The 24,421-nt window shown below is 39.6% G+C and overlaps 1 protein-coding gene across 1 annotated transcript in view; it reads left to right on the top strand.

Annotated features, from left to right (window-relative positions):
- Positions 1-3,158: 3,158 nt before the first annotated feature.
- The window catches only part of LOC137240586 (uncharacterized), a 47,360-nt gene continuing 26,097 nt past the window's right edge, over positions 3,159-24,421 (top strand). Inside the window, exons 1-2 of the mRNA XM_067767061.1 lie at positions 3,159-3,527; positions 3,591-3,662. Coding sequence (XP_067623162.1) covers positions 3,270-3,527; positions 3,591-3,662 — 330 coding nt within the window. The 5' untranslated portion in view covers positions 3,159-3,269. The remainder of the gene's footprint in view (positions 3,528-3,590; positions 3,663-24,421) is intronic.

Genomic DNA, 24,421 nt, shown 5'->3' with positions numbered 1-24,421 from the left:
TGTCGAGAAATCCACTGGTTTTTTGGAAGAAGAGCTGAGAGAAATACACGATCTGATAAGGCAACGAACAAGGATAATGTGTAGTAAGATGAAACGCAGGTACGAAGAGAACAATAATTCGGAAGGTTTCTTGGAGGGAGATTTGGTACTGTTATACAACCCTCACCGGCGAAAAGGTGTTCCATCCAAATTTCGGTGCAGTTGGGAAGGCCCGTACAAAGTTGTGAAGAGGATCAGTGATGTCATCTACCACATACAAACAATTGGGAAATCACGAAATAGAAGGGTGTTTCACTTGGAGAGGCTAGCAGCGTTTAGATCGAGAGATTTGTATGATCGGGACGATCAGACTTAGGTGGAGGGCAGTGTTACGAATATTAGCAACACTAAGGGGTACTGCCATATCTAAGCCGATGCTAAGCAGTGACTGAATGCACATCAATAATTCAATCATTATTTCTACACATATGTACGTACAAGCAGCGGAGAAGCAACGCACAAACACATGCAGATATCTTATCTGAGATATGCAATTATAATTGTGGAAGTGTCGCTCACAAACACATGCGCATATGAGAGCTATACACGTACATCTGTAATTATAATTATAGCAGATAACCAACTAGTAGATTCTAGAACAGAAGCGCCTAGAAGATGCAACGAGGAAATCAAAGAGTATAAAAGGCAGCAATAGTAGAGGCGCTACAATCAGTTTTGAATTAAGTACGCTATCTGTCGGGCAATAGTAGTGTTATTGTAGTTTAATAAAGCCCATTTTGCATTATTGAAAAGTGGAGTTATTTATTCAACAGTTTAGTGATTCGAACCTTACTAGAAGATTTGAAATAAGTGGAATTTCAGTAAATTCGTTACAATACTTTATATGCTCTAATATGGTTAGGATATTTTTCTTAAATAAAGAAGTGTTTTGAATTGACTGAGGTTAGGTTAGGTTGAACTGGTCGGCCAATAACAAGCACCATTAAGGTAAAAGCCCGACCAACCCGGGCTGGTTTAATATGACCGCGTTGAATCTTTAAGACAATCCCGCCTCGCACCTCTAGTTCCATGAGGAACTTGGGGTCGCCAGAGCCTCGCCAGCTAAATATTTGTATGCTATTTTCATATTTGTAACAAGATTCCTCTCAGGTAGGTGAGGTTGACAATTGGGTTGCGGAAGCTGTAAGGCTATAAAGGTTGAGGAGAGTGTTGCAGCAGGGAGGATAGCAAGGTAGTCCATTTTTTCGAATAGCCAGCTTGCGAACAAAGGCGGAAGCGATGGGAAAAAAGCTATGGGTTGTATTGACTAATTCATCTCGCATTTACGAAAATAATTCTGTCGTAACTATTCCCATTCCAATTTAGTCCAGTCTTTCAAGTTGGGCACAATTAAGCTAAATACCATACTTGTTTCCAATAAAACTCAAACAGAAAACCCTTTCGAAACCAGTTTTCGTAAGCAGAAAATATGAAATGATGCATGGAATGGATGGATGGAAATATGAATGATGGATGATGGAAGTAAGGCTCGAGTAGCTCTGGAAGTGCCAAGATCATTAAGGCGGAAAACATGAATCTTTATGAATGCTACTTGCACCTCATATGCTTAATTCATTTGTTTGACATAATAGTCCCTTAAGGGCTAATTAAACTTCCTTAATCCTAACGGCATAGTCGTAACCATACCCATATCCATAACCATCATCATAACTTATGTATGTGGCAGAAGCTAGTGAAGGTATTTGTTGCAGTACAATCGACCGATGACTTTTTTGAGTTTCGATATTACCAAAGTGTGATTGAATTTGACAGTTCCCTCATAAAGAACCGGATAAAAGAAAACAAATATTATAGGGCCAATTAAACTTCCTTAAAGACCAATTTAACTTCCTTAACCCTAACGCCATAGTCGTACCCATACCCATATCCATAACCATCTCCAATGTGATCGATTAATGGGACCTTAACCTAAAAATCGTTAAAGTTTCATAAAAATGAAGAAAACGCAAAAAATTACAAACATATTCCACAAAAAATAAGTCTCTTAGTCATAACGTATCCAAAACAATGAATAAAATCGACAAAAAGTTACTAACTTCACCAACATTTTTAGGTTATGGATATGGCGAGAAACCAAAAACCAATTGGTTGGCTATGATATGGTTGTGGCGTTAGCGTTATGGTATGGCACCATTAATCGATTACATTGATTTCCATAAGGTAGGTTCGATCAGCTGTTTTATCTGGTTATGGTTTTATGGTTATAAGTCACCATTAATTAGCCCTTAATCGTTTAAAGGTGTCATACCATAACGCTGAAGCCATAACCATAACATAGCCAACCAATTGGTTTTTGGTTTCTCGCCATAAATATAACCTAAAAATATTTGAGTTGGTGCAGTTGATAACTTTTTGTCGATTTTATTCATTGTGTTCGATACGTTATGACTAAGAGACTTATTTTTTGTGGAATATGTTTGTAATTTCTTGCGTTTTCTTCATTTTTATGAAATTTTCACGATTTTTAGGTTAAGGCACCATTAATCGATCACATTTGAGATGGTTATGGATATGGGTATAGTTACGACTATGGCGTTAGGGTTAAAGGGCCAATTAATGGTGACTTATAACCATACAACCATAACCAGATAAAACAGCTGATCGAACCTACCTTATGGAAATCAATGTAATCGATTAATGGTGCCATACCATAACTAATTTCATAACCATACCACAGCCAACCAATTGGTTTTTGGGTTCTCGCCATAACCATAACCTAAAAATCTTTGAGTTGGTGAGGTTAATAACTTTTTGTAGATTTTATTCATTGTTTTGTATATGTTATGACTAAGAGACTTATTTTTTGTAGAATATGTTTGTAATTTTTTGCGGTTTCTTCATTTTTATAAAATTTTCACTATTTTTAGTTTAAGGCACTATTAATCGATCACATTGGAGATGGTTATGGAGATTGGTATGGTTACGACTATGGCGTCAGGGTTAAGGAAGTTAAATTGGTCCTTAAGGCAGTTTAATTGGCCCTATAATATTTGTTTTTTTTTTTATCCGTTTCTTTATGAGGGAACTGTCAAATTCAATCACACTTTGGTAATATCGAAACTCTAAAAAGTCATCGGTCGATTGTACTGCAACAAATACCTTCACTAACTGCTGCCACATACATATGTTTTTGTTTACAATCCCGTCGTGCTGAAGAATTGCTGCAAATTTTCCATTTCCATTTGAATGAATTTTTTTTTACAAAGTAAATGAAAATGCCACAAAGGTGTAAGAAACGGGCCAAGCGTTTACCGGTAAATTTACTGCGAAAACGTCAAAGGGAGCAACGTCATATACAAGGTATTAAAAAGAAAAGGAAAACCCGTCGACCAAAGATAGATATTGAAAGACGAGCTCATCAGGAATTGGTCAGTGCGACTGAAGCTGAGCTAAAAAAAATTCTACAATCAAATGACGTACTTTCAGATATTCAATATGATTGCGAACCAGAAGAGCTGCTAGGCGAGGTAAATAAACTACATAGCAATTAGAGTCGTCAGATTCGCAACCCTACAAATCTTTATTTTTAGATTGCTCTAGCAGAGGATAATGCTACAACAATATATATTGAACGTGATGGATTATCTACACTCACTGTTGTTGTAAGTATTAGAGTTCGATCCGGTTAAATTTTCCATAAGTGCACCATGCTTTGACAACATTCACATATAAATAAGAGAGTAATAGTCTAGAACAGGGTCGACTGCTAATAAGCGTCCAAAAATATCGAGAGAGGTGTTAAAAGACGCGTTTTGACCTCGAAAACAATAATCTGAAGACGGAAATTAAAAATTTAACTCGTTCAAAAGATGTTAACGAAAACTCGTAAAACGACCCTCACAAACCGGGGGGTGGGATCCATAGTATTTGCGCAGAACACTTGTGCGTTGGCAGCCTTTGGTCGCGCTTATAAAAAATTACGCTGGCCGGTTCACCAATGGGAGAGGGATCAAAATTTAATGCGTGCGATTTCCATTTGTACACAAAATTTGTTTCAGTGCACAACAACATTACAACAACCACATGAAAATTGCCAGATTCAACTGCAAATATCTCCGTAAATATCGAGGTAAATATGGGATCCGTACGAAAAGTCAAAAATAAAAATGCTAAAACAGAAATGTCGAAATTTTTGTTTTTCAAAATATGGAAATCAAATTTTGCCGAAAAAAAAATGCAGAAAAAATTTTTTTTCGAAAAGAAAATGTCGAAAAATATAGCAAAATGTCGAAAATATCGAAAATCTTTTTTGGTTAAAAAATTTCAAAGTATGCACTTTCTTTATTAGGACTTTAAATTTTTTTGATCTAGTTACCTGAGTTTTTGTATATTTTTATATGCAAATTTTTTAGCTGAAATGGAGTTTTGATTCAGTTAAAATTTTATTCGCCATCAATTAAGAATGAACGCAGAAGTAGTAAAATCCAATAAAGGAAAAAATAAGCTTATCCTTCATGGACTTGTGTTTCACATGGAAAAAAATGTTAAAGATATGTATGTTTTATTGGAAATGTGAAAAGTGAAACGAACTTAATTGCAGCGCTTGAGTAACAATTTTAGACCGTGATCACAAAGTGACGAAATCATCTTCGATACATTTCCATGATCCATTGGCTTACAGAAGTGAAGTTTCAAAGTTCTCAAAAACCATCGCAAATAATAAGTTCAGCAATAGGGGAATACAAAACTGAATGCAGAATTTATGTACCCAGGGCAGAGAATTGCATGCAGAAAATAAAAAGAGTGAGGAGCAACCTGCTCAATGAACCGTCAACGCTGAGTGAAATTGTTATTCCAGAAGATTTACGAAACGTGGATGGTGAAGTTTTTTTGCTATCGGATAAAAGTTTTTTGCAGGAGCGTATTTTAATTTGGAAGTATAGCAAACCTTAAAGTTTTAGAGAGGTCTTCGGTGTGGCGAGCATGTCCTGTAATTTATTGTCTAATGAGTAGCAAGAGTAAGCAATGTTACGAAGCAGTTTTTTTTTTTTTTTAATTTTAAGAATCGCTTGCTACAATAATGTGCATCTCTGTCCCGAATATGTTATTTCTAATTTTGAGAAATCAATAATTTCTGTATTAAAGTCATACTTTCCAAGTATTATCAATAAAGGATGCTTTTTCCACTTTGGGCAGATTTTATGGAGAAAAATCCAGAGTGAAAAACTTGCCACGCTATAGGAAAGAACGAAATATTAGCCCTAAAGTTACGAATGCTCAAATGTTTAGCTTTCTTAAAGCCGGAGGAGATATATTCTGATTGCCTCAAAAAGTCAATGAGTAGTAATTTCGTAAATATTTTAAAATGGATAGAAAAAAACTACATTTTCGGGGGTATGTCAGCTTCATCATATCCCCCAGCATTTTGGTCAATTTATGAGCAAATGGATTTGAATATCCCAACCACGCAGAACTCGGTTGAATCTTGGCACACAAGACTACAGGTTATAGTTGATAAAAACCACGTGGGGAGTATATAAGCTACCCACTCAGCATTTAGGTGATTCAATTTTGAACTTCCCTACATATCAATACAATTTTATTACCCTTTCTGACTAAATAATGAGTTATCATACAATTGAACAAAAGAAATAATCAAATATGAATACTTTTGATGATGAAAAACAAAAAGCATTTTTAGATCACTTTTTGGAATCATTTTTGAAGTCCTTTAATGAATAAATTTTAATATTTCATAAAAACCAACAAAAAGAGTAATCAAATATGCTTACCTTTGATGATCAAAAACTGAATATAGTTTTTCAATCACTTTTTGGAATCATATTTGAATCAAATGTGTTTACTTTAGGTGAACAAAAATTTATAATCATTTTTCATTCAGCTTTCTGAATCTTTTATAATTTGTTGACCGAAAAATGAATTTTATACTGGTTGAAATTTTACTTTTCATTAAAAATTTTATTTTTTTCACATACACATATTTTTTCAATCATGAAGCTAAGAAAAAATATATAAAAATTTTATTATTCATGCAAAAGATATTCTTCAAGATAAAGATAATGTAATGCTACTCGTGAACGAAGATTTCCCCAACCATTTCTCCCCTTCAGCTTCCCAGAGAATACATAATGATTGGACAATACATAGGTTGTGAGCTATTTGAACCCCAGGTAAGTGAAACTATCTTGACATACCTGTATACAGCTTCAACATTCCGTATCGTATCTGTATTTTAAGATGCAGACGATAATGCTGATGTTGGATGTTGTAGTCGCAAGTGTATATCGGTCAAGTTTGTTTGCGAGTTAGCTGTTGTTCGAATAGCTCACTTTCGCATGCTTTCTTCCCCTGATGAAATAAGATTATTATGTAGTATCCTATTTTGAATGAGATATGAAGAATAAATGCATTATAATGGCATTCAAAAATGATTCAAAAATCTCAACCAAAACGATTGAAATATATGATCAGAAAATTACTGTGAAAAGCAGTCAAATATTACTCTAAAACTATTAAAGCTCAAATCTACAATGATATCAAATATTAATAAAAAGCGTTTCGAAATAGGAATCATAAATGATTATTCAAGAATAATCACATTTATGGTACATTTTTCTCCCGACGATACGTTTATTTTCGAACAGAAAATGCTTTTAAATTTGAACGTTTTTAATCATCTTGGGGTATGATATTTAAATATTTTTTGATCAAAATTTTCAAAAAATGCTGGCTGGGTAGTTGAACATCTGAATATATTGTAGTTAAAAATAAAATAAATCTTATAAACGTTCAAAATATTACCAAACACAAAATATCATACCAAAAGAGAAAGGAAAATACTCTTAGAAATCTAGATAAAAAAGAAGAATATTCTAAAATTGAACTTTTAAAAAACTTAGCATATTGTTACGAATATTAGCAAAACTAAGGAGTGCTGCCAGCTCTAAGCCGATCTAAGCAGTGACGTGAATGCACATCAATAATTCAATCATTATGTATCTACATAAACGAATCAATAATTGCGTCTACACTTATGTACACATTCCGACAGCAACATTTACATACAAGGCAGCGAGAGATGAGATGTCACACACCGATGAATTTACTTGTACGCTTATGTGTGTGCGGGAGACTGTAAACTACAAACACATGCATATCACAATGAGTTGTCACAAGAGAGAGCAATAATTTGTGCACATAGTTGTGGCTGGCGATTTTGTAGCCGAAACAACTAGTAACTTCTGGAAATCGAAGAGCCTAGAAGTATGCAGCGTAAACTATAAAAGCGATGCAGGCGAGTAAGAAGTAATTCAGTTTGATTTGAATTGTCAAGCAGTTACGAGTAAGACGATATCTAGCGAGCAATAGCACTATTATTTTGAAAGTCAGTTTCCTTTAAGATCTGAGTTTGGTTATTAAGCTATTCGTTGCACAGTTTGAGTGTTATTGTGAAGTATTTTAATAAAGGCCATTTTTCCGTTATTCAATATTGGAGTTATTTATTCAACAGTTTAGCGATACGATCCTAGCAAAAGGGCAAATAAGAGGATTTGCAAATAAAAATTCGTTACAATTGGTGTCAGAAGTGGGATTGTTGAATAAATTCTAGAGGACAACAAGGACATGGCAAAGTTAAGTGAATTGAAGATCCCGCAACTGAAGAAGGAGTTGGAGAGCCGTGGATTGAATACAAGCGGCGTTAAACTCGAACTTCAGGCACGGCTACGAGAAGCAATGGAAGCAGAAGGAATTGATGTGGAAGAGCATGTCTTTCATCTTGATGGCGAGGAGACAACAAAAATTGAAGAGAAGAACGAAACATCGCAGACGGTTACCAGTACAGACTTGAACATGATTTTAGCTGCAATATCTGCTCAAACATCGACAGTGTCATCTCAACTGGCAGAACAGCAGACATTATGGCATCACAACTAGAATCGCAGGAGACACGCATAACATCTAAGATTGAAGCACAAGAAACGCGTATGTCAGAAATGTCGACACAGATTACATCAAAAATGGAGACACAACTGAAAGCACAAGAGGCACGCATAACAGTACAACTCGAAGCACAAGAGGCGCGTATATCATCAAAACTCGAAGCACGTATGGACGAGAAAATAACGCAGTTTGAGGAAAAAATCGAAGCCGAGGTGGATGCTTTGAGAGGTCGTATACAAGAGTTGCAATTAAACCGCCCAGCTGTTTCAGCAAGCAATACAAAGGTAAAAACACCATCCTTTGACGGTTCTGTTCCTTTCCAGGTCTTTAAGCTACAGTTTGAGAAGACCGCAGCAGTGAACAACTGGAATGCGGAAGATAAAGTTGCTGCACTATTCGTGGCATTGAAGGGACCAGCAGCGGAAATTCTACAGACGATTCCCGAAGGGGAGCGGAACAATTATGAAGCATTGATGGCTGCTGTAGAACGACGTTATGGAAGCGAGCATAGGAAACAGATATTCCAAATTGAGTTGCAAAACCGCTACCAAAAAGCAAATGAAACATTGCAGGAGTTTGCTTCAGATATTGAAAGATTGGCTCATCTTGCAAATGCGGACGCACCCGTGGAATACACTGAAAGGGTAAAAATCCAGAGTTTCATAAATGGCATACGGGACGCCGAAACAAAGCGAGCTACATGCGCAAACCCAAAGCCAACATTCGCAGAAACGGTGTCACAAGCTCTGATTCAGGAAACAGCGTCGCTTCTGTGTAAGCCAGTTTTCAAAGCACGCCGTGTGGAAGTAGAAAGGCCAGAGTGGGTAGACACAATTTTGGAAGCACTGAAGGGATCTCAACAGAAGAATGCCGGAGTTATTAAATGTTTCAAGTGCGGCAACCCAGGTCACATTGCACGTCATTGCGATCTTGGTCCTAATAGTTCCAACAATGTGGGTGGCCGTAAACGCAAAGCTGGCGGAAATGAGCAAGAGCGTGTCGAATGTAAAGAACGAAAACTTGCCCCGGCTATTGAATGTCCTGTGATATCTGTGTCGCAGATTGGAAGGAAATCAAGCAGTCTTACCATCAGAGGGAATGTGGATGGTAAAGTGCGTGTACTGACTGTAGATACTGGGGCATCTCATTCCTTGATCCGATCTGACTTGGTCAACAGGAGAGTAAAACCGTTACCTGGAGCAAAGTTGCGTACGGTCACTGGCGAGTATAACCAAGTTCAGGGAGAAGTGATATGTGAAGTATTGATTGGGAAGGTAATTTTCCTACACAAATTTGTTGTGGCGGAGATTGTTGATGAAGTTATATTGGGAGTAGATTTCTTGGTTGACCATGACATCAAGATCGATATGCAGAGAAAGGTGATGCGTTATGAGAACCAAGATGTGCCACTTAACTTTAGTTTGGAAAAAGGGTTCAGCAGTAATCGGGTACTGGTGGAGAAGACTCGACGAAGGCCACGGAAGTCGAAGGCAAAGGTTGATAGATCGAATGGGCCAAATAAATCAAAATCAAAAGTACCTGCGAGAGAAACACTGGCATTGACAAAACCTAAAAGACGCAGGAAAATGAAGCAACGAATTTTCGAGAAGGAATGCGAGGGTAGTTTCAATCCAGAGCGCACTACTGTGGGGAAACGTGGGAACGATACTGATTATGCAAAGCAAATCCGTCCAGCGCAAGCTCTACGAAGTAGTTCATCGGCCAAACAACAGAGTGTAAAGGAACGAACCAGGGTATTGAGTGGTACGATGAAACACAGGTACCATGAGAACAATAATTCGAAAAGTTTCTTGGCGGGAGATTTGGTACTGTTATACAACCCTCACCGGCGGAAAGTTGTTCCATCCAAATTTCGGTGCAGTTGGGAAGGCCCGTACAAGATTGTAAAGAAGCTCAGTGATACCATCTACCGCATACAAAGCATTGAGATACCACGGAGTAGAAGAGTGGTACATTTGGCGATGCTAGCAGCGTTTAGATCGAGAGATTTGTCTGATCGGGACGATCAGACTTAGGTGGAGGGCAGTGTTACGAATATTAGCAAAACTAAGGAGTGCTGCCAGCTCTAAGCCGATCTAAGCAGTGACGTGAATGCACATCAATAATTCAATCATTATGTATCTACATAAACGAATCAATAATTGCGTCTACACTTATGTACACATTCCGACGAGCAACATTTACATACAAGGCAGCGAGAGATGAGATGTCACACACCGATGAATTTACTTGTACGCTTATGTGTGTGCGGGAGACTGTAAACTACAAACACATGCATATACCTTATCTGAGTTGTCACAAGAGAGAGCAATAATTTGTGCACGTAGTTGTGGCTGGCGATTTTGTAGCCGAAACAACTAGTAACTTCTGGAAATCGAAGAGCCTAGAAGTATGCAGCGTAAACTATAAAAGCGATGCAGGCGAGTAAGAAGTAATTCAGTTTGATTTGAATTGTCAAGCAGTTACGAGTAAGACGATATCTAGCGAGCAATAGCACTATTATTTTGAAAGTCAGTTTCCTTTAAGATCTGAGTTTGGTTATTAAGCTATTCGTTGCACAGTTTGAGTGTTATTGTGAAGTATTTTAATAAAGGCCATTTTTCCGTTATTCAATATTGGAGTTATTTATTCAACAGTTTAGCGATACGATCCTAGCAAAAGGGCAAATAAGAGGATTTGCAAATAAAAATTCGTTACAATTGGTGTCAGAAGTGGGATTGTTGAATAAATTCTAGAGGACAACAAGGACATGGCAAAGTTAAGTGAATTGAAGATCCCGCAACTGAAGAAGGAGTTGGAGAGCCGTGGATTGAATACAAGCGGCGTTAAACTCGAACTTCAGGCACGGCTACGAGAAGCAATGGAAGCAGAAGGAATTGATGTGGAAGAGCATGTCTTTCATCTTGATGGCGAGGAGACAACAAAAATTGAAGAGAAGAACGAAACATCGCAGACGGTTACCAGTACAGACTTGAACATGATTTTAGCTGCAATATCTGCTCAAACATCGACAGTGTCATCTCAACTGGCAGAACAGCAGACATTATGGCATCACAACTAGAATCGCAGGAGACACGCATAACATCCAAGATTGAAGCACAAGAAACGCGTATGTCAGAAATGTCGACACAGATTACATCAAAAATGGAGACACAACTGAAAGCACAAGAGGCACGCATAACAGTACAACTCGAAGCACAAGAGGCGCGTATATCATCAAAACTCGAAGCACGTATGGACGAGAAAATAACGCAGTTTGAGGAAAAAATCGAAGCCGAGGTGGATGCTTTGAGAGGTCGTATACAAGAGTTGCAATTAAACCGCCCAGCTGTTTCAGCAAGCAATACAAAGGTAAAAACACCATCCTTTGACGGTTCTGTTCCTTTCCAGGTCTTTAAGCTACAGTTTGAGAAGACCGCAGCAGTGAACAACTGGAATGCGGAAGATAAAGTTGCTGCACTATTCGTGGCATTGAAGGGACCAGCAGCGGAAATTCTACAGACGATTCCCGAAGGGGAGCGGAACAATTATGAAGCATTGATGGCTGCTGTAGAACGACGTTATGGAAGCGAGCATAGGAAACAGATATTCCAAATTGAGTTGCAAAACCGCTACCAAAAAGCAAATGAAACATTGCAGGAGTTTGCTTCAGATATTGAAAGATTGGCTCATCTTGCAAATGCGGACGCACCCGTGGAATACACTGAAAGGGTAAAAATCCAGAGTTTCATAAATGGCATACGGGACGCCGAAACAAAGCGAGCTACATACGCAAACCCAAAGCCAACATTCGCAGAAACGGTGTCACAAGCTCTGATTCAGGAAACAGCGTCGCTTCTGTGTAAGCCAGTTTTCAAAGCACGCCGTGTGGAAGTAGAAAGGCCAGAGTGGGTAGACACAATTTTGGAAGCACTGAAGGGATCTCAACAGAAGAATGCCGGAGTTATTAAATGTTTCAAGTGCGGCAACCCAGGTCACATTGCACGTCATTGCGATCTTGGTCCTAATAGTTCCAACAATGTGGGTGGCCGTAAACGCAAAGCTGGCGGAAATGAGCAAGAGCGTGTCGAATGTAAAGAACGAAAACTTGCCCCGGCTATTGAATGTCCTGTGATATCTGTGTCGCAGATTGGAAGGAAATCAAGCAGTCTTACCATCAGAGGGAATGTGGATGGTAAAGTGCGTGTACTGACTGTAGATACTGGGGCATCTCATTCCTTGATCCGATCTGACTTGGTCAACAGGAGAGTAAAACCGTTACCTGGAGCAAAGTTGCGTACGGTCACTGGCGAGTATAACCAAGTTCAGGGAGAAGTGATATGTGAAGTATTGATTGGGAAGGTCATTGTCCTACACAAATTTGTTGTGGCGGAGATTGTTGATGAAGTTATATTGGGAGTAGATTTCTTGGTTGACCATGACATCAAGATCGATATGCAGAGAAAGGTGATGCGTTATGAGAACCAAGATGTGCCACTTAACTTTAGTTTGGAAAAAGGGTTCAGCAGTAATCGGGTACTGGTGGAGAAGACTCGACGAAGGCCACGGAAGTCGAAGGCAAAGGTTGATAGATCGAATGGGCCAAATAAATCAAAATCAAAAGTACCTGCGAGAGAAACACTGGCATTGACAAAACCTAAAAGACGCAGGAAAATGAAGCAACGAATTTTCGAGAAGGAATGCGAGGGTAGTTTCAATCCAGAGCGCACTACTGTGGGGAAACGTGGGAACGATACTGATTATGCAAAGCAAATCCGTCCAGCGCAAGCTCTACGAAGTAGTTCATCGGCCAAACAACAGAGTGTAAAGGAACGAACCAGGGTATTGAGTGGTACGATGAAACACAGGTACCATGAGAACAATAATTCGAAAAGTTTCTTGGCGGGAGATTTGGTACTGTTATACAACCCTCACCGGCGGAAAGTTGTTCCATCCAAATTTCGGTGCAGTTGGGAAGGCCCGTACAAGATTGTGAAGAAGCTCAGTGATACCATCTACCGCATACAAAGCATTGAGATACCACGGAGTAGAAGAGTGGTACATTTGGCGATGCTAGCAGCGTTTAGATCGAGAGATTTGTCTGATCGGGACGATCAGACTTAGGTGGAGGGCAGTGTTACGAATATTAGCAAAACTAAGGAGTGCTGCCAGCTCTAAGCCGATCTAAGCAGTGACGTGAATGCACATCAATAATTCAATCATTATGTATCTACATAAACGAATCAATAATTGCGTCTACACTTATGTACACATTCCGACGAGCAACATTTACATACAAGGCAGCGAGAGATGAGATGTCACACACCGATGAATTTACTTGTACGCTTATGTGTGTGCGGGAGACTGTAAACTACAAACACATGCATATACCTTATCTGAGTTGTCACAAGAGAGAGCAATAATTTGTGCACGTAGTTGAGGCTGGCGATTTTGTAGCCGAAACAACTAGTAACTTCTGGAAATCGAAGAGCCTAGAAGTATGCAGCGTAAACTATAAAAGCGATGCAGGCGAGTAAGAAGTAATTCAGTTTGATTTGAATTGTCAAGCAGTTACGAGTAAGACGATATCTAGCGAGCAATAGCACTATTATTTTGAAAGTCAGTTTCCTTTAAGATCTAAGTTTGGTTATTAAGCTATTCGTTGCACAGTTTGAGTGTTATTGTGAAGTATTTTAATAAAGGCCATTTTTCCGTTATTCAATATTGGAGTTATTTATTCAACAGTTTAGCGATACGATCCTAGCAAAAGGGCAAATAAGAGGATTTGCAAATAAAAATTCGTTACAATATTATACTGCCCTCACTTAAATATTCCTCTTATCATATACATTATACGTATTTTTATTGTTCCTTTTTTATTTACATACATGAGTCCACTAATGTAACGCTATGTACATAATTTGGCCACAAATATACGAATTTCGAAACATAATTGTACGCTTTTTTAATGATTCTTGAATCTGGTAAGTTAAAATAAATAATAATCGCACACATACACTTTAAGCGCAGCCGCTGTTGGACTTACCCTGGGTTATTTTTATAACCCGGAAAGATGGTCCCTTTCGGATCAGTGCAGGGTTATCTCTCGGTATTTGGTCAATATTTTGACTGAAGCAAAATTTCTACTTTTCGTTTTTGTATTATTGGTGTAAAAAATTTGGAGATAATGGATTAGTGATAAAAGGCGAAGAAGAACAGAAAAATGCCAACTTACATGTTTGGTATATTTTTTATTTTTGAATAGACATTTGCGAAGAAAAGTAGCACATTTTCATGTGTTTTGGCATTTTCAATGATTTTGTTGTAAACAAAAACATATATGCAAAAATATATTTTCTGCAGAAACACTGTGGATAGCGTAGCCCGCGTTTGATCCATCCAGGGCTAATATTTTTTAAAATTGGCCGAAGGTCACTTATGCAATAACGGGTTTCGTGCAAAAAAATTATATATCGGGCCTCCGATTTTTAATCACCTTGGGTTTACTAATTGGTTTTTTGTTAACATATTTTGACAGAAGAAATACCATTATTTTCCGTCTTTGAATTATTGATTGCCAGGTGAAGAGGCGTTTATATTCATATATTAAAACTATCGAAATAATGTAATTAATGATGTGTAAAGTTCGCGCGAATTTTACTAATCATTAATTACATTATTTCGATATTTTTTTTCGACATTTTCTTATTCGACATTTCTATTTTTCGGGATTTTCGGTTTTCTACATTTTATTTTTCGACATTTCTAGTTTCGAAATTTTTATTTTCGACATATCGTACCAGACCCGTCAATACGCGTCTTTTGACACCTCTCTACATTTTTGGACACTTATTAGCAGTCGACCCCTGTTCTAGACTTTTAACAATAAGAGTTGGTAGAGGGATTTCCTGTATGCTTAAACTAAATTTTATGTCCTTCGGAGGGTTCTTATTTTTTCTCAACATTTGCTTTATTTATTTTCGCCTAGAGGGGCACGAACCCAGACGGCCAAGTAAATCGTTTATTTATTATATTGTAACGAATTTACTGAAAATCCTCTTATTTGCAACCTTCTGCTAAGTTCGAATCACTAAACTGTTGAATAAATAACACCACTATTCAGTAATGCAAAATGGTCTTTATTAAAGTACTTCTTAATAAATAACTCTACTATTGCTCGACAGATAGCGTGCTTAATCAAAACTGATTTTCTCGCCTCTAGTGTTGTTGCCTTTTATACTCTCTGATTTCCTCGTTCGCATCTTCTAGGCGCTTCCAATTCCAGAATCTACTAGTTGGCCATCAGCTATCAAATTTCTTACCTGTAACTACAGATGCACGATTTTATAGCTTCTCTCTTTGCATACTTTCGGGAGTATCTCAGATATATGCATGTGGTTGTGCGTTGCTTCTCCGCTGCGTGTACATAATGATTGATTCGTTTATGTAGATACAAGTGACTGCTTTATTGTTATTGTGACTTCATTTAATTAGCATCAGACTAGGGATGTGAGTATCACTTAGTGTCACTCATATTCGTCACACTGCCCTCACCTAATCTGATCGTCCCGATCAGACAAATCTCTCGATCTAAACGCTGCCAGCCTTTCCAAATGAACCACTTTCATTTTGGTTCGTGGTTTGCCAATGGTTTGTATGCGGTACACTACATCGTTGATCCGTTTTACAACTTTGTATGGGCCTTCCCTATTACACTGCAATTTCGGGGACAAACCTTTTTTTTTGTTGTGGGTTGTATAACAGCACCAAATCTCCTTCCTGAAACCCTTCAGAATTAATTGCTTTATCGTACCTCGCTTTCATCTTGTCACTCATAATCTTTGATCGTTGCCTTACAAGATCGTGTATCTCTCTCAGCTCTTCTTCCAAGACACCAGATGATTTCTTGACATTTATCTCCGCATCGGCATTTGTCCCAAACTTCAAATCAGCTGGCAGTCGAAGGTCATTGCCAAAAATTACCTTTGCGGGAGTTTGGACCGTTTTCTCATGCACTGGCGATCGGTAAGACATCAAGAATAATGATATATGTGTATCCCACTCCTTATGGTACTTGTCTACTACTTTTAAATGCTCCTCCAAGGTTCTATTGAATCGTTCCACCATACCATCGGACTGAGGATGCAATGCAGTTGTCCGCGTTTTTCGAATTCCCAATGATTTACACATTTCCCGGAACACAGCTGATTCGAAATTCCTGCCTTGGTCAGAATGTAACTCCATTGGTATACCATACCTTGCAACCCAATTGTTTATAGATACTTCTGCTACTGTTTCCGCTTCTTGATTTGGGATTGGGTATGCCTCTGGCCATTTGCTGAAATAATCCATAACCACCAGAACATATTTGTTTCCGCAGTTGCTAGTAGGAAATGGACCTGCGACATCCATAGCGATCCTTTCAAATGGCGCACCTCAGTTATATTGCTTCACCTGGCCATGACTTCGGGTTTTGGGTCCTTTCGCTCTGCTGCAAACCTCGCAGTTCGCCACTCAGTGACCGACTGACGGCAACCAACCCAATATAATCTCTGTTTAATCTTCTCGAGCGTCTTCGTGATTCTAAGATGACCTCCGCTTGGACCATTATCCATCTCGCTGAGCACGTCAGGAATCCTCTTTCTGGGAACAACTATCAGCTTCTTCTTGCATTGACCATCCTCACTCTCCCATACTCGATGCAAGCAACCGGATATCAATTCTAAACTGTTCCACTGTGCCCAATATGACTTCGCAATGGGACTCTCTGCTGACATCACTTCTCTGTTTGGTCCTTCATTTCGTTCGAGCCCTTGCATAACATGTGACAGATCTGTATCTTCTAGCTGACACTTTCTTAGTTGTTCGTTGTCCCATTCATCCGTACACGTTATAGCCGTTAGCCGGACATCTATAATGCCTTGTTTAGCCTCGGCCTTTGAACAGTGCTTGCATTCCAAACGACATGGTCTTCGCGACATTGCATCGGCATTCCCATGGGTACTACCTTTCCGATGCTCAATGGAAAAGTCATAGCTTTGTAGCCGCTCGATCCACCATGTCAATTGTCCTTCTGGATTACGGAACTGCAGAAGCCATTTCAACGCTGCGTGATCTGTCCTGACGCGGAATCGCTGGCTGTAGAGGTATTTGTGAAAATGTTTAATGCACTCTACCAATGCCAACAGCTCTCTCCGTGTAACGCAATAGTTCCTCTCTGGTTTTCCAATCGAACGGCTGTAGTATGCAACTACCTTCTCATGCCCATCGACCAGTTGTGATAAAACGCCTCCTATAGCATATCCACTCGCATCTGTATCTAGAATAAAGGTTGCTCCTGGAATCGGATATGCCAACATTGGGGCAGTGCACAAACGCTCTTTCAATGTTTGGAAAGCCACTTTTTGCTTCTTCTTCCATTCAAAAGCTTTATTTTTTTCTTGTAAGCTCATGGAGGCAATGGTCTACGCTGGAAAAGTTTGGTAAAAATCGCCGGTAATATGTGCACAGCCTAAGGAAACTTCTTAATTCATGCAAGTACTGTGGTCTTGGCCAATCCTTTACTGCCTCTATCTTTTAAAATAATTTACTTCCTTTTTAAACAGAGCACACTTTTTGGGACTTACTTTCAGACCAGCGCCAGCTATCTCTGGAAAACTTCCTCCAAGTTTTGAAGATGTTCATCGAAGTTCTTGCCCAATACGATGATGTTGTCCAGGTATACCAAGCATGTTTTCCAATGCAGTCCCTTCAATACCTGATCCAAGAGTCTCTCAAAAGTAGCTGGTGCATTACAAAGTCCAAAAGGCATTACTGTAAATTGCCAAAGACCATCTCCGACGCTAAAGGCTGGTTTTTCTTTGTCTTCCTCCTTCACCTCCACTTGCCAGTAGCCACTTTTCAAGTCCAGTGTGGAAAACCATTTCGTACCAGAGAGCGAGTACAGTGTCGTCAATTTTTGGCAATGGGTAGCTATCCTTTTTCGTGACGTAGTTCAACTTGCGGTAGTCCACGCAAAACCTCATTTTCCCATCCTTCTTCTTCACAAGTACCACAGGTGAGCTCCATGGACTAGCTGATGGTTCGATGACGCAGCTGTCTCTCATTTCTTATATGATTTGACTCACAACTTCTCGCTTCGCCAGTGGAACACTACGTGGAGCTTGACGGATCGGCCTCGCATCTCCAGTGTAAATTTGATGTTTCACAACGTTGGTGCGGCCTGGTTTGGAGCCATCTTGGTCAAATATGTTCCCGTACTTTAGGAGCAGTTGCTTTGCCTTACTCTGGTTGTCTTCCTTTAGTCCCTCTGTCCATGCCATGATGTCATATGAAAGATCAATATTGCTAGTTTAAACCTCTTCCTGGAGCTGTTCACAGTTGATTATTACTTCAGCCTCTTGGCATCTTCCCAAAATAGCTCCTCTGATCAGTTTGAGTGGTGACTTGAACTCATTAAGTACTCTTACCGGGATACGTCCATCCTGTTTTGTTATAGCCAAGGTTTTTCCTACAAGTATGTTCGGTGTTGATTTGTTTGCTGCCTCGACAACCCACAATTTGTTTGTCCCACAATCTCCATTAACCTTTGCCCAGATGACTGCTTCGGATTTTGGTGGTATTTGCTGACTCTCTTCCACCAGCACTCGCTTACTGCTGTAGCCTCTCTCGTAGCCGAAATTAAGTGGCACATCCATGTTCTTATATCGCATCGTCTTGCTTTGCATATCGATCTTGATGCCTTGGTCGATTAAGAAGTCCACTCCAATTATGATTTCATCAACAATCTCTGCCACTATAAAATTGTGTACTACCGTGACGTTCCCACACGACTTCACATGCTACTTCACCTAGAACCGTGGTGTCTTCTCCAGTGGCTATACGCAATCTTGCTCCATGCAATGGCCTTATCTTCTTGTTGACTAAATCCGCTCGAATGATGGAATGAGATGCACCCGTGTCTACAGTCAGTAAACGTTCCTTTCCATCTACATGTCCTCCGACAGTAAGATTGCTTGACCTTCTTCCAATTTGCGAGATATAGATTATGGGGCATTCAATTGAGGGAGTCAACTGTCGCCCCTTGCGGCTGACTCGCTTTAGTTTAACGATTGGGTGGGTTTGGAGATTTGCTCATCTCCTTCAGCTCTGCGTTTACGGCCACCCACATTGCTGGAACTGTTAGGATTGGTACTGCAATAACGTGCAATGTGCCCTGGCTTTCCACATTTAAAGCATTTGACGCCACCATCGTTTTTCTGCTGCGTTCCTTTAAATGCTTCCAAAATTGTGTCTACCCAGTCTGGCCTTTCCACTTCCACGCGATGAGGTTTGTATGCGGGCTTACTCAAAAGTGACGCTGTTTCCTGAGTCAGTGCATAGGATACCGTTTCAGCAAATGTTTGCTTTGGGCTTGCGTATGTGGCTCGCTTTGTTTCGACGTCCCGTATGCCATTTATGAAGCTCTGAATTTTTACTCTTTCAGTGTATTCCACGGGTGCGTCCACATTTGCAAGATGAGCCAATCTTTCAACATCTGAAGCAAACTGCAAACTCTCGTTAGATTTTTGGTAGCGGTTTTGCAATTCTATTTGGTAGATTTGTTTCCTGTGTTCGCTTCCGTAACGTCGTTCTACAGCAGCCATCAATGCGTCATAACTGTTCCGTTCGTACTCTGGAATAGTCTGTAAGATTTCGGCATCTGGTCCCTTCAATGCTACGAAGAGTGCAGCGCCTTTATATTCAGCATTCCAGTTGTTCACTGTTGCGGTCTTCTCAAATTGTAGCTTAAAGACCTGGAAAGCAACAGAACCGTCGAAAGATGGGCTTTTTACCTTCAGATTGCTCGCTGGATCAGCTGGGCGATTTAGTTGTAACTGTTGCATAAGACCTTTCAACGCTTCTATCTGTCCTCGAGTTGTAAAATTTTTGCATCCTGCTCTTCCAGTTTCGCAAAGAGCTGCGATGATATCTGTTCCGAAATTTTTGTCGACATTCCAGATATACGTGCCTCTTGCGCTTCCAGTTGAGATGACATATATGTCTTCTGTTCTTCCAATTGAGATGACATTTGCGACGCCATTTCTGAAATGCGTGCCTCGTGTGACTCCAGCTGAGATGCCATTGTCGATGTTTGTACAGATATTGTGCTCGTCACTGTCTGCGGTGTTTCGTTTTTTCTTCCATTTTTGTTGTGGTTTTGTCGCTATCATAATGAAAGACATACTCCTCAGCATTGATGATTCCTTCAAATACCATACCTACACTTAGTCGTTTTTGTAGCTGGGATTTATCGCCAAAAGTAGCCAATCCACGGACTTCCAACTCCTCCTTCAGTTGCTGGATCGTCAATTCACTCAACTTTGCTATGTCCAAGTTGTATTCCCAATCTTCGGAATTTTTTCAACAATTCCTCTTCTGACACCAATTGTAACGAATTTACTGCAAATCCTCTTATTTGCAACCTTCTGCTAAGTTCGAATCACTAAACTGTTGAATAAATAACACCACTATTCAGTAATGCAAAATGGTCTTTATTAAAGTACTTCTCAATAACTAACTCTACTATTGCTCGACAGATAGCGTGCTTAATCAAAACTGATTTTCGCGCCTCTAGTTTTGTTGCCTTTTATACTCTCTGATTTCCCCGTTCGCATCTTCTAGGCGGTTCCATTTCCAGAATCTACTAGTTGGCCATCAGCTATCAAATTTCTCAGCTGTAACTACAGATGCACGATTTTATAGCTTCTCTCATTGCATACTTTCGGGAGCATCTCAGATATATGCATATGGTTGTGCATTGCTTCTCCGCTGCGTGTACATAATGATTGATTCGTTTATGTAGATACAAGTGACTGTCTGCTTTATTGTTATTGTGACTTCATTTACTTAGCATCAGACTAGGGATGTGAGTATCACTTAGCGTCACTCATATTCGTCACAATATTTTACGGTGTTAAGACCTATATAATATACAGATGTTTGCTTGAATTAAAGATAAATATACAATAAGCGTTGTATATAAGACATAACAAAAATAGTAATCTTCAATTTCCCACAATCATAAGTCTTGAGTATTCCCCTTAATATATGCACAGAATTTGTTATTATAAGCAGCAACTTGCTGCTTTGCTGTGAGCGTTGTGCACTATTAATGTATTAGAAGGTTGGAAAGGACAGGATTCCAAGCCCTATTTTCTTCCTTGCTTTGCTTGTATGGGATATAATGCTGGCTTTTTATATTGTTGTTGTAGCGATAAGGACACTCCCCGAAGGCCTTGGGGAGTGTTATCGATGTTGATGGTCCTTTGCCGCATGCAGATCCGGTACGTTCCGGTACGAAGCCCGACCATTTCGGGAACGATTTGGTATGACCACATGCGACCTAGGCCATACCGCCCCAGCCTCTAGATCCATGAGGAGTACGGGGTCGCCAAAGCCTCGGCTGTTAATGAAACACCATCAACTCGATAACACTCCCCAAGGCCTTCGGGGAGAGTCCTTATCGCTACAACAACAAAAGCGGGGGGAGCTGGCTTTGTATCTTGTTTTAGACTTTGTAGCTTGTTGATGACGCTTTCGGAAATTATATTCCGAGTTAGGAAATGATATTCCAGGAATTTGTGTAGAACCGTGATCTTCCCAATTAAATCTTCACATACCACTTATCCCTAGACTTGGCTATACTCGTCAGTGACGGTACGCAATCTTGCTCCATCTAACAGCTTTACTCTCCTGTTCACCAAATCAGATCGGATTAAGGAATGAGATGCGCCCGTATCTACAGTCAGTAAACGTTCCTTACCATCCACATATCCTGTAACGGTAAGGCTGCTAAATTTTCTTCCGATTTATGATACAGAGATAACGGGAGATTTAACAGCTGGAGCTAGCTCTCGATCTTTACATCTGGCTCGCTCTTGCTCATTTCCTCCAGCTTTGTACTTAAGATCACCCATGTTGCTGGAACCACTAGGGTCAATATCGCAATGACGTGTAAAGTGACCTGAATTCCCGCATTTGATTACTCTGCCACTCCGCTTTTGCGGTCCTTTCAGTGCCTCCAATATTGTGTCCACCCAGTCTGGCGTGCTTTGAAAGCTGGCTTAAACAGAAACGATGCTGTTTCGTGAGGCTAAGGAATTTTTTCGCAAAGCAGCAAATTTGCGACCATCAGGCTCACTTGGGTACTCGGTGAGAGGAACATTGACGGCGATGAAAAAGCGGATGAACTGGCAAAGGCTTTTGCATCCTTAAATACTGACATTTCTATTAATCTCAAGGTAATTTTGGTACTCTACGGATACCTTCAAAATCACCAAGTAAACATGTCCTGACTAAACCAGAGGAGAACAGTGTCTTTATCGGTACAACAACAGAGCTTACTGAAAATGTCTAGGATAGAGGTATTCAGTTTTCACATCCAACATTACAGGTCACTGACCATTGGGCCCACACGCGGAGATAATGGTAATCTCCTTTAACGACAGGTGCAGGAGCTGTAGTGTGGATGGTTGTAAGGAAGCAGTCACCCGTTTCCTCTGCGAGTGCCCAGCTCTGACGAACATCAGATTATGAATTATAGGCAGCTTTTTGCTGCCCGTCCTAGGGTGGCGTCAAAATGTCCCATAAACGAGATCAGAAGGTTTATTTATCTAACCAAATGGCTTCAGGAAACACGCAGGTTACAAGAGAATGTACATCAAAATGGCGCCTACTACGGTACTTGGGTGTGGTCTCTTCGGCCGGGCTGCACAGCAACCAACCAATTGCTTTTGATTTTCGGCTTGTAAAACCTTTAAAATTTCTTCTACTAAATGTGGCTGGCAAGAAGCACAATTTGTTTTGTCGTTGGTCGGGAAAAATCCCAAGTCGCTCCGGTACATAGAACCGACTGTCTTGGGAAGCTTTTGATCAGGATCTACATTTTGGTGAGCATGCAGCCGCAATTGTACCGAAAATCCAGAGCCGTAATAAAATCCTCAAATCCCTTGCTGGCAGTACTTGGGGAAAAGACAAATTAGATGCTAACCAAACAGTTCCTGTTGAATATTCAGAAACTTGGGCATCCCAACAGACATCTGATTGATGAGCCAACACCGCCTAGGGGCTCCGTAAGCATTATGAGGAAATACGGCACCTGAGAACTCTGCCGTATGAAAACACAAGCAGGTCCTCAGTGAACTCCACAAACAGGCGTCGGCCCTTTATGCCAGGAATTGCCCGGTGAATCCAGTACTCAAAGAGCAGTACCCAAAACTTGCGGAAGAGGAACGCACACTCCCCAGGGAAACGTGAGTCACTCTAGCTCAACTTCGTTCTGGATACTGTAACAGATTAAACTCTTACCTATCCAGAATCAACCCCGACATACAAAATATATGCCCTGCTTGCAATGTGTCCCCACATGACACCAACCATCTCTTTAATTGTAATGTGGAACCAACGCCTCTAACACCCCTCACATTATGGTCCACCCCTGTTGAAACAGCAAGTTTCTTTGGACTGCCGTTAGAGGATATTGATGAAAATACGTGATCGGTCGTACCTATTGGATGGGGCGAAGCACTGCTACAACAACAACAACAAGGACAACGCCCACTTTTATATAAAATATTTTTAAAAGCGTCGTGGGCGAATAAATAAGCTATATATCTTTGCAAAAAGAGCTTTATATCAATGGTATTTCATTTCTCAAGTGGATTTATAACATTAAATAGGAAAAACTTCAAATTTAAAAAAATGGGCGTGGCACCGCCCCCTTTATGACTAAGCATTTTTCTATGTTTTCGGAGCCATAACTCGAAGAAAAATTTACATATCGTAACAAAATTGGGTACAGATATTTTTAGTAAAAATGGATAAGATTGGTTAAGGATCACGCCCACTTTTATATGAATGACTTTAAAAAGGTTTGTAAGCAAAAATAATAAGTTAAATCTTAGCGAAAAATAGTTTTGTACCAATCGTATTTTTATTGTTCTGTTATATCTTTACTTTAAAATAAACAGTTGGGAAATCCCCATATCTGAAGGAAAACTGGATTATTACCCGCTCAAGGTCATTGGTGTTTCTGTATCCTTTTTGCTTCTTTTAAACGAAAATTAGTTCAGAATAGAGCCGCATGTATGTGTATTATTGCGCAGCCTTGTTACACTATTAAGCACACAAAACAAATAACAACAGCATTTCAAGTATACAGCTAGGTATGTAATGTTCGGTTTCACCCGAACTTAGACTTCCTTACTTGTTTTGTAAGAAGTCAACTCAACTATCAAGTTTCATCAATTTTGGTAATGAATTATTGCATTTTTTTCATTTGTCGAAATTTTCGATATTGAGTTATTTATTACTATTTCGCCCATTTTCAATATAAATCTCTTCTGTGTCCAGATAAGCCGAAACACAAATTTCATAAAGATATCTCAATTTTCGTTCAAATTATCAGTTCATGGTCGGA

This window comes from Eurosta solidaginis, chromosome 2, assembly GCF_040869045.1.
Source record: "Eurosta solidaginis isolate ZX-2024a chromosome 2, ASM4086904v1, whole genome shotgun sequence".
Classification (NCBI taxonomy): domain Eukaryota; kingdom Metazoa; phylum Arthropoda; class Insecta; order Diptera; family Tephritidae; genus Eurosta; species Eurosta solidaginis.
This window is presented reverse-complemented; position numbering and strand designations above follow the sequence as displayed.